Raw genomic sequence first — 12,161 nt, forward strand, 5'->3', positions numbered from 1 at the left:
CTTCCGTGTTTCATTCTGGACAACGTGATTTTTCAAAGTCAATAAAAATGTTGAAAGCTGTTGCCGAAGGGATGTTCAAAGGGGCCGGTGACGTCTCTGAAAATGCATCAGCGAAAAACGAGTTATTGGCTAAAATTATATCGACATTAATTGGCCTGACAGCCTCATTTACCATCACATACTTCGGCGTTCGTTATCTGATGAACGCAATGGATCCGACACAGAAGGACAAGAAGGAATCCAGAGAACGGGTTAATGTTTTATCTTTTTTTTAATGGCACTTTAGGCATGGCACTGAGGGGGTAGATTTAGATTGTGTATAGTATATGAATGACTGATATCTACACGTTTAATAAGTAATATCTGTGATGTACAAGTTTTTATCTGATGAGACTGATGCAATACCATGATGATCTTAACCATGTGGCCATGGCCAAGGTGGCATGACCATCTTTTTAGTTTCATATACAATAGTGTCGGATCTAGAAAATCTATTGGGGGAGGGGGTGTCAGTGTTTCTGCCAGAAAGAAAGTTTTGGATATGACCCTATCATATGGAATTGAATGCAACTAATTAATTTACTAATGTCAACAGTGGGTATTGTGGAGGGGGCTTCCCCCAGAATGAAAATGTGTTAAGTTTAGGGTTAGGGTTAAGAAAATCATACAATGATGATAAGAGTAATTAATTTTGTCTAAAAAAAAAAATATGCCAAACAAAGGCCATGGTTTGTGCTATCCTGCCTGTGGGAAGCGCAAATAAAAGATCCCTTGCTGCCTGTCGTAAAAGAGTAGCCTATGTGGGGACAGCGGGTTTCCTCTCAAAATCTGTGTGGTCCTTAACGATATGTCTGATGCCATATAACCGTAAATAAAATGTGTTGAGTGCGTCGTTAAATAAAACATTTCTTTCTTTCAGTTCTGTGTTTTCACTATAGAGTTATCTCTGGCTGAGAGAGCGATCATAGCTGTTCAAATGTCTGTCTAGCTTTTGAATGGCAGAGGAGTACATGAGCTACCAAAAATTACCTTGATTTTTTTTTTTTTTTATTTAATGGCTGGTATAAACATCATCTGAATTGACCGTTATTTTGATATACATGTAATTACAAACTTTCTGCTTTTAAAATATGATTGACTGCTTAGATGCTATCACTAAAAACTGAATGTTACCCTGCAATAAAATTCTGAAAATGACATGATAGAAAAAAAAGGTATGTCTTTATGACAAACATACATATATATATATAAAGACAAGGATGAAAACCCCCTGAAATTTTGATTTTTATATACACAATGTAGATATGAGTTTGTTTGGAAATGTAAGATTTTTTTTTTTTTTTTAAATGTATTTATTGATGTATAAATTTAATATCATTTTCTTTTCACAGGCACAGAGGATGCTGAAGAGACTTGGGGTTGACAATGCTCAGAAGGTTCATATTAGATTTGTTTGGATTCTAATCAACTTTTACTATTTCACATTTTTACAGATGTTCAAATAATTATTTTACAATAAAATATGCGAGCATATTAATGGCCCTTTAAATGCACCATGGTACACACTAATGCACATGTACTTTAAACTAAAGAGTCATGGTGTATAAACCAAGCTTTTACCTGAACCTTTTGATGTGATCACTTATGTTTTTGGCTCATACTTCATACGACAGAAATGTGTGTAAATTTAAGTTGGTAATTCTTTAATCTTTTTTTGACAAATATGATTTAAATATTAAATGATTTTTGTTTGTTTGTTTTATTTAATGACACCACTAGAGCACATTGATTAATTAATTATCGGCTATTGGATGTCAAACATTTTGTTAATTTTGACATATAGTCTAAGAGTGCAAACCAGCTACATTTTTCCATTAATAGCAAGGGATCTTTTATATGCACCATCCCACAGACAGGATAGCACATACCACAGCCTTTGATATACCAGTCGTGGTGCACTGGCTGGAACGAGAAATAGATCAATGGGTCAACAGATGGGAATCGATCCCAGACTGACTGCGCATGCTTTACCACTGGGCTACGTCCCGCTCCTAAATATCAAATGAAGTCTGCAATCATTTCATGAAATTGCAGTGAGATGGGATTAAATCATGAAACATTTTCTTTTTATTTATTATAAATTTATGTAACTTTCATCCTTTTACCTTTGTTTCCCCAAATGAGCATTTATTGAAAACTGTGTAAACCGTGAATAAAGTCATTTTGATAAATGATATCACTATTGTGGGAATACAAAAAAACAAACAATTCTAGTAGGAATAATACTTTTCTAAAGTGCTAATAACACCATATTTAAGTAATGACTGATATCATTCATTTCATTTATATTTTTAGATATTTTGCTAACTGTTGTATGCAGGCATGTGATTCTTCCGCTTTTTAGCGGAATTCTGCTTTTAAAAAAAAATATTTTATCGTAAAATAAATCCATGAAAATGTTTTCTAATTTTTAAATTATTATTGCACATCCACTAAACCATTTTCTTAATGGCTGTTTGCTTACCTGTAGACAGTGTACCACCATATAAGACTGATGACCAGTCAAAGAAATCGCTGCGCTTTTGTATGATAGAACATTTCCAGATTTTTTTTAAGAACACCAAATCACATGCCTGTGTATGATAAATAAACCTATTTGCTATTATGAATATTTCAGTTGTCCGAGTATGAGCTGTGTATTGCGTCAAACCTAGTGGATCCACGAGATGTTGATGTGTCCTGGACGGACATTGGTGGTTTGGATAGCATCATAAGTGAAATCCAGGAAACGGTCATATTGCCTTTCAAAAATACATCACTGTTCCAGAATTCATCACTTCTGCAAGCACCGAAGGGTTTGTTCTTTTCCTTGTCAGTAGTTAATACAGTGAAACCCCTCATAACCAGATACTCCTTGTCAGTGGTTAATACAGTGAAACCAATCATAACCAGATACTCCTTGTCAGTAGTTAATACAGTGAAACACCTCATAACCAGATACTCCTTGTCATTAGTTAATACAGTGAAACACCTCATAACCAGATACTCCTTGTCATTAGTTAATACAGTGAAACCAATCATAACCAGATACTCCTTGTTATTATTTAATAGAGTGAAACACCTCATAACCAGATACTCCTTGTCATTAGTTAATACAGTGAAACCAATCATAACCAGATACTCCTTGTCAGTAGTTAATACAGTGAAACACCTCATAACCAGATACTCCTTGTCAGTGGTTAATACAGTGAAACACCTCATAACCAGATACTCCTTGTCAGTAGACCGGCCTCGGTGGTGGCGTGGTTAAGCCATCGGTCAACAGGCTGGTAGGTACTGGGTTCGGATCCCAGTCGAGGCATGGGATTTTTAATCCAGATACCCACTCCAAACCCTGAGTGAGTGCTCCGCAAGGCTCAATGGGTAGGTTAAACCACTTGCACCGACCAGTGATCCATAACTGGTTCAACAAAGGCCATGGTTTGTGCTATCCTGCCTGTGGGAAGTGCAAATAAAAGATCCCTTGCTGCTAATCGGAAAGAGTAGCCCATGAAGTGGTGACACTGGGTTTCCTCTCAAAATCTGTGTGGTCCTTAACCATATGTCTAATGCCATATAACTGTAAATAAAATGTGTTGAGTGCATCGTTAAATAAAACATTTCTTTCTTTCTTTCCTTGTCAGTAGTTAATAAAGTGAAACCCACATAACCAAATACTCCTTGTAAGTGGTTAATAAAGTGAAACCAATCATAACCAGATACTCCTTGTCATTAGTTAATACAGTGAAAGCAATCATAACCAGATGCTTTGTAAATTTTATTTACTTTTTTGGCTGAGCCACCAAACATGAAAAAAAATTACTTGGATTAAATTATTCTACTGAGTAAATAATTTGTGTAAAATATAATTTTTTAATTTTTTCTTCAACATCACCTGTCCTGAAAACAAATGCATATTCCCTATGGTTAGTAGACTAGTCCAAACATCCCAACAGCCAATGGGATGGCCTGAATTCTTCTACTGCGCACCCCTTCCTGTTTCGGTCACGTGACTGTAACTTCCTTCTTTTTCCAAGTTTTCTCCATTATCTTATTTTTGACTTGTTTGTTTTACAGGCGTATTGTTATATGGCCCACCTGGATGTGGTAAAACAATGATTGCCAAGGCAACAGCAAAGGCAGCAGGTAAGACCTATTTAAGGAAGATAAAACATTATTACTAGGGAATACCGACAGGACATTTCTCAATAATTAAATTTCTGTTATATTTATTACAGTTTACAGACATCCCATTGTCTAGTCAAAGCAACACAAGTTTGTTAATATCAGGGAACGAATGTCACAGATGATGACAACACTTACTATTGGTAATTTGTATTATTGAGTGTCATTGCTTGAAAACCAGAAAAGAATTCAAAATCAAAATATGATTTTGTTTGCTTTTTTATTACTAAGTATATTTCAAATTTGCATCCCAAGACCATATGTACTCCAGAATACATCCAAAAGCATCTGTATTTTTTTTTTTTTTTTTTTTACAAGTTTGTTAATTTCTCAATGAATGCAAAACTTACATCATGAGGGAACGTCACATCATCGATTTAATATTGGTACTTTGTATTATTGAGTGTTATTGTTCTAAAACCAAAAAGAATTAAAAATCAAAAAATGAATTTTTTTTTGCGTTTTTATTAATAAATATGTTTCAAATTTGCATCCCCCAGACCATTGCACTGGCAGTGATATGATGACACCCATATGTACTCCAGAATGTATCCAAAAGCATCTGTATTTTATTTATTTTTTTACAGCAGAGCATGTCATCAAACCACTGCCCACTGCCACCCACCTGCTTTCAAATACTTTCCGCGGGCCCTGTTAAGGGGTTATTCAACAAAACTGTATAATATAATTTTTGGCATTGTTAATACCCATCCTCACCCATGTAATGTTTTGTAATACTAAGACCACTCCTCCCTCTAAAATTATGCAATGCTGATTGCTTTAACCACCTCTCTATTGAAAAAAGAACCATCTGTTAACTCTTTCCCTCCCATTCTTGACTGTAGTTGAGATGCGCAAAACTTAACATAAAACCCATTCTCAATTAATAAATTTTAAAAATAGTAAAAAGACACATAAATGGTTATCAATAACTTTTATTTTTTATTACATTTAAATTGTTTTATTAACTCGTCCCCAGCAGATCCTGTAAATTATGGAAATAACCCTAATATTTTTTTCAGGTGTTAACAATTATGATTGTGTTTACAGGTGCAAGATTCCTGAATCTTCAGATCTCGTCTTTAGTTGACAAGTGGTATGGAGAATCACAGAAGAGAGCCGAGGCGGTTTTTTCTCTGGTAATATTACATCCTGAAAACTGTTCAGTGAAGACCAAGACCAAAGTGTTTAACGTGCACATTCAGAGCAAGCTGTTATAGCGCACGCCTGTCCTGGGCACAGGTGTCGGCCTCAGCCGGCTCCTCCGTCCGGGACAGGAAAGGGTTGGGGAGGGAGGAGGAGGGACCATCTGCACTGACAGGTGCAAGGGAGCAGTCCGGTAACAGACGGAGGGTAGTTCAGTGAAATAAACTTTAACATTTATATAGTACTTTGTCACAGGTTGATTAAAATATTAAGATGCCTAGTGTTTACAGACACTTATAATAATATAATAATTAGTTTAAAACAGTTTCTAGTAGATGTCATGCCTGTAGATAAGGGAAGTTTATAAAACTCCCACTGTTGCATGTCGGGGAACATTTTGTTCAGTATAGCATTGCAATTTTCTATGCAAGTTACGGATATCGCCACACAATTTTGAAACATTAAACAGTATTTGGTAGACAAGATTGTGAAAAAATTTCACTGAACGTACCCAAAGTATTTTTAATGTTTATAAATAAATGATATACAAATTTTAAAGTGTTTTCAAAAAATCAGATTTCCATTCAAATGAAATTATACCATAAATTGGTAAGAAAATGTATGAATCAGGTTACAAATTACATATGTATCATCTTGAAACTACACAAAAACGAAAGAAACAAAACAAGAACAAAAGAAACAAAACTTGTATTAGCTACAGGGTCGATTTTAAACAAAATGTATGATACATATAAATTTGCATTTTAAAGTAATTTCCTATTATTTCTTTTGCAGGCTATCAAACTCCAGCCAACAATTATTTTCATTGATGAAATTGGTAAGTACACTATAATCTTGAAGGCTTGATTTTGTTTATATCACCAGTGCAAAATGTATAAATATTTGTCTTTGGCTTTCTTTCATTTTATGAGGAAGCAATATTCTATTTTTATTATGCTTTGCTCAATCCGTATTATAATTTTTTTTTTTTTTTAATGAAAACAAACTAAAGACGGGCATATTTTTTTTTTTCTCCATAAATTGCTTTTTCAGTTAAATCAACTAAGCTAACCAGTCATATTATTACAGTTAGTACCTTACTAAATCTTGTTTTGCTTGATAATGAACTATTTAAATATTTCCAGTTTATCACATAAAATACCTTTTAAACCATCACTATGCTGACATTCATTATTTAAGATTCATTCCTGCGATCCCGATCTTCAACTGATCATGAAGCAACAGCAATGATAAAGACTCAGTTCATGAGTTTCTGGGATGGTTTGATAACTGACAAGTCCTGCAATGTTATGGTGATGGGAGCAACCAATCGCAGACCTGACGTTGATGCTGCAATACTTCGCAGAATGCCAAGTCAGTTTCGAGTCGGCCTACCTGTTAGTATATTTCTTTATTCTGTCATTTTAATGTTTCATATAGGCTCAACAAAGTGCTGCAATGAAGGCATCAGCATACAGTTTGAAATTTTGTGAATAGCTCTATCATGTAAAGTTAAAGATTAGGTTGGACTTTCATCGGGATCTGCCCATTTTTGACTGAGTTATGGCACTTGAGCATACGTATGAAAATTTTGTTAATGCTCATTTTAAATTAATGAAGTAATTAATAATGTACTTTTATAATTATGTTGTTCAATACCACATGTTAAGTATTGCCAAAAGAAGTGTTTTAACAATATTAATAATTCAGCTGTCAACAAAAACTATGCAAAACAGCTAATTTAGTCACCAAGGAGATGTTATACTGCAAAAACAATAAATTCAGTATCTTGAAATGTTGCCTAAAACAAATCTGGAAAACTACATGACGAACAGAGACAAAGCCTATAGTCCCCCTCTAGTTGGACCAGTAGGGTGCTAAAAAAAAGGTTTTAAGCTATCATTTGCCAAATCGCGAGAGAGTGTGTGAGTGAGTGAGTGAATGAGTGACTACCTTTAATATTCCATATACATCTCTGGTTCCAGGCACTAAAGAATTTTTTTTTTAAAAGCTAATTTGAGAATCGACATGTTTTATGGCCCTTATTTATTGCATTTTTTTTTAGCAAAAACAAATTGAATTTGGATGTACATTTCAAAAAAAAAAGATTTTCCAAAGTGCTCACAAATTTTATATAATACGTATATAGTACACTGAATTCTTGACCTTCAAATCAGATAGTGTGTATGCTTTTTAGGATCCAAGCCAGCCAAAACAATTTCTTTGTCTAATTTAGACATTTCTATTTGATATGTTATCATTTATTTCAGGCAAAAGAACAAAGAGCACAGATTTTCCGAATGATCCTAAGAGATGAAAAGGTATGATTATAAGCACTGCGTCTTAGAACATTTGGATCCTGCAAATGTTACTTAGAGAATAACTAATGAGCTATGAGGAATTACTAACTATCTGTCCCGGGTGAATGAATGTGGTACATCCAAGCCTCTAGCGAGGGTTTTACAACATTCATTCATTCATGAGGGATAGATAATTCGTAACTCTGTGTAGCAGGTTGGTTATTCTCTTTATTACCCATTGTCACTTTTAACAGGTTTTTAATATAAAAAATATCTCTGCACTCTATAACAAGACCATCAGCCATTACATGATATAATGTTACGTGCAATACATGACGTAATGTAAGTGAAGTCATGGCATAACAATGTTCTTTTTACAGCCAAATGTTTACAATGCAACATAATGCAACTGTGGTTGTATTAGAAAATAAAAAATTCTCTATGCTACTAAAGCCACTTCTTATGAAAATATACCATTTCATATTTATGAAACAAATGAATCACACAAATTTCTGTAAATCTTTGTAGATTGTATAACGTATGTGTAATCTGAATGGAAACATTACATAAAAGGGAAGTTCCAGCCATGGCAAACAACCAACTAAATGTCGCCATTTTTAAGCCAACCAATCGGTGGCTGTAGAAGCAGATATCGAAAAAATATTACCCCGTATATTTGAGCCCATATGGGTAATAATAAACACAGTTTCCTAAATGATTACTCCCTGACATGTACAATAGGGAGGATCAGGTTATTAAAATAAATTAATCTTTTTATCTTTTAAGCAGGTGTTCAGATAGTGTCGTGTTATTAAGAGGAGATACAGGGAAAAACCTTGTTTACTTGGCCATGTGTTGGTACAACAACTGGAATCTGTTGTTCAGATCTTAAAGAATTTCAGCTTTATTTCATCCTTACAATCGGTCATATTTTTAATAATAAAAACAATATTTTTTCGGTGTTTTCAGACTGACGAATTGAAATTCCCCCAGCTAGGGGATATAACCGATGGTTTCTCAGGTAGTGACATCCGGGAGGTGTGTCGGGCAGCAGCTGTTAGCACAGTACATGAATACATGCATAACCATCGGAATGGTTCAGACATAAGGTAGAATATGTATAGTTTTATTTTTGTCTAATTTGAAGATGGTTTGTGTTTTCAGCAATTTGTGAGGGCACCTCTAAAATATGTTTTATTAGTCCTCTATCAGGCCTTCTGTCAGACCATCCGTTTATCCAACATATTCTGGACTTCTTTTTTTTTTGTTGCAATGTCTCAAGATATTGAGCTAAACTTTTGTATTTGGCTTTATCATCAACAAGTGGTGTCTGAAAATCATCCTTTTACAAATTGCGATAAAATTAAATACCCTTTTTTGACACTTCACAAATTGATTTTATAAATGTTTTATTTAAAGGTAAGGAAATATTTACAAATAGCTGGACCCTCAAACTGTTTGCTATTTGATGAATGTGGTGATAATGTGTGGCCAAATTCAAATTTCAATCAGCCAAACATCCAGTATAGCTGTAAATGTACAAAAGGAAGGCGATTTTCGAATTAGCTTTCTGACGAAGTAATACCGTATTTGACAGGAAATAAGCCCATGTCTTTGAATAAACCCCCCTCCGTTTTGATAGCATTTAAGAAATTAGGCCCTCATTCGTAAATAAGCCCACCCCCAACTTCGTCACCTTATATTAGTTATAAATAACAAGAAATTGCAAGTTTGCTCAAAGTTCATTTAAAAGGTCATGCCTCCTGCAGATAATTAAACACAAATGTAACACAATATTTTACCACCAGTGAGATTTAGCAGTCTAACAGTAACAGTGTGTAACATTGTTTTCAATTTCATGCTTGCAGTATTTCTCTGAAGTATCCAAGCCCAAGTATGAACTAAAAACCAATGTCTATTTTTACCACCACACTGGGTCCGCAGTTAATGCTAATTAAGCAAATACCTTATTCTGATTGGCTAAGAACAATGACCTTAGATTGACAATTCTTTGTAGATGTGCTACTGAACGTTTTTTTGTTTTTTTCCTATTTCATTTAAGTATTGTTATTTATTTTAATTATTATTATTAAAAAAATGTTCAACAAAACTGGCCCCTTGTCTGGGAATAAGCCCACCCCATGCCAAGCTCACAATGAGTTGTCTTGGCCCCCTGGGCTTATTTCCGGTCAAATACGGGTAGTAAAATATATTAGCCAAATTCGGGTTTAATTTGCATTTGGTAATTTAGCAAATGACAGCTTAGACCCATACAACATTATTTAACAAAATTTAAATTGGAATAATTTGTGAATAATCACAAAAAAAACTTTTTGTTTTGTTTTTTGGCAGCAATGATGATATGCACAAAGAACTTCGAGGGATAAGAATGGATGACTTAAATACAGCTGTCACGAAGGTCAAAATGACCAAGAATGTGTCATTGTTACTAACTGACAGTATACCAATGGATCGATAATCTTGACTGTTTAGAATCAGAATGTAGATTTTGTTTTGTAGCTGTTGGAAGAAAAGTGTGAGTTCTGTAGAATATGTTTGTTTTCAGTTTACCAGATGTGACGAAGATAACAAAACAAAAAAGTGAAGCCTGTGCAGAGAGTATGATTCTGTGTGTTTATATGTGTCATTATGTCACAACTATCACAGGATCACATTATGACATAACGTTCCACAGGCCTTATAGTCAATAGATTGGATTCTGAAGTTGGTGACTTTTGTTTTCATTAATAGTTTGCTACAGGCACATTCACAAAACAATTGTAGATACATATCATGAAGTAAGCTGCATGAGTTTTAAAAAAACATTTTCAGATTGTATCAGTAAACTTCATATGTATCAACATCATTCCACAAAATTGTATTAAATATGTATTAAGATATATATGAAGTTCTGAAACAGTTTTGTTGTTTGATCTGACAGATTAATAACAATTAAAATAATCAGAAAAAGAATGGTCACACGATGTGCTCACACTGAAGAATATTCTAACTGTATATACATGTATGTCCTGTATGAAATTTGTAACATCTATTTTCACAGTTTTGAAAATGTATGGCAAAAATACTTTTGTTCATAAAGAAAGAAAGAAATCTTTTATTTAATGATGCACTCAACACATTTTTTAATTTATGATATTGAGAGAGGAAACCCACTGTCACCACTTCATGGGCTACTCTTTTTGATTGGTAGCAAAGGATCTTTTATATATACCATCCCATAGACAGGGTAGTACATACCACAGGCATTGATATACCAGTTGTGATGCACTGGCTGGAACGTGAAATAGCCCAATTTTGTTCATAAATGGTCTGGGAAAATATTTAAGAAAACCTGTTTTATATAGATTTTGAATTTTATTTAGCTCTGGCTAAGCACATTTGTATATTCTTTTCTAAAATTGTTAAAATGTCTGTACTGCAAATTATTCAAAAGTTGTATGGTCAGTGAAGTTATGGCTCTTATTTTTCAACTATAGCTAGACTTTACATTTTAAAATGAAGTATGAGCAAACTTGTAAATGTCGAATTTAAGTGCTCCATGCCTACAATTGCCTTTACTAGTAAACATTTTATCAAAAACATGGGAATAGTAGAAAGTCAAGATGGCAGCAGTAGACACCAGTTTAGCCCACTGCTTGCTAAAAAGGAAAAGGAAGGAATAAATGTTTTATATAATGACACCCAACACATTTTAATGATGGTTATATGGTGTCAGACATATGGTGACGGATCACGCACATGAGAGGAAACCCGCAGCCACAACACATACGGCTACTCTTTTCTGTTAGCAGTAAGGGATCGTTTATATGCAAAATCTCACTGACAGGATAGTACATACCAAAATTGTTTTTACACCAGTTGTGATCACTGGCTGGAATGAGAAATAGCCCAGTGGGCCCTCTGACAGGGATCAATTCTAGACCAACCAGGCATAAGGAGAATGCTTTACAGAAATGGAAAGGATGTATAGTCATCACTGGAGGCATGATATATAACAAGCTGTCAATAAAATGTATACATTAACTGTTTATGTGAAACCTTGTCTGGTAAATGTAGGATATTTGTTTTAGTACATGTATGTGATACTTTATGCAAATTATGAAGAAATTAAAACGTTTTTAAATTATGACTCTTTTTAAGTGTGAATAGCAAATCACTTATCATGTGTAACAATATCTGTATGTGTTTGCTTTTGTAATTGTTAAAGCTGTAATCTTGCCACACCATCTTACATGTATATCATTGCTACATACCGGTATATTGTTAATGAAAAATACAATGAGTAGTAGTTTTTATAAACATAGTATCAGTGTATGTGGTCAACTGCAATGACACAACATAACATTTGTCACCTGTTTCTTAATACATTATATTACGCATTTGAGAAGAGAGTCATCTTTTGGGTGTTGAAACAGAAAATATATCTTGGATGAGCAATGGCAGCAAAAGGATTTTGAAAAGTGATACATA

The 12,161-nt window shown here is 34.0% G+C and overlaps 1 protein-coding gene across 1 annotated transcript; it reads left to right on the plus strand.

Annotated features, from left to right (window-relative positions):
* On the plus strand, positions 1–10,856 carry LOC121379357 (outer mitochondrial transmembrane helix translocase-like). The gene is made up of 10 exons (XM_041507933.1): positions 1–251; positions 1,392–1,436; positions 2,678–2,855; positions 4,117–4,185; positions 5,275–5,363; positions 6,166–6,208; positions 6,571–6,767; positions 7,641–7,691; positions 8,640–8,779; positions 10,023–10,856. Exons 1-10 carry the CDS (start codon positions 48–50, stop codon positions 10,147–10,149), a joined length of 1,143 nt encoding a protein of 380 aa, XP_041363867.1. The 5' UTR covers positions 1–47; the 3' UTR covers positions 10,150–10,856.
* Positions 10,857–12,161: the final 1,305 nt, after the last annotated feature.

Source organism: Gigantopelta aegis, chromosome 8, assembly GCF_016097555.1.
Source record: "Gigantopelta aegis isolate Gae_Host chromosome 8, Gae_host_genome, whole genome shotgun sequence".
Taxonomy (NCBI): Eukaryota; Metazoa; Mollusca; class Gastropoda; order Neomphalida; family Peltospiridae; genus Gigantopelta; species Gigantopelta aegis.

Excerpts from the sequence above, each read along its gene's own strand:
- LOC121379357 (XM_041507933.1), top strand. The coding sequence starts at position 48 with ATGTTGAAAGCTGTTGCCGAAGGGATGTTCAAAGGGGCCGGTGACGTC. Across the intron at positions 4,186-5,274 it reads GGCAACAGCAAAGGCAGCAG|GTGCAAGATTCCTGAATCTT; the intron begins GTAAGACCTATT and ends TTGTGTTTACAG. Across the intron at positions 6,209-6,570 it reads TATTTTCATTGATGAAATTG|ATTCATTCCTGCGATCCCGA; the intron begins GTAAGTACACTA and ends TCATTATTTAAG.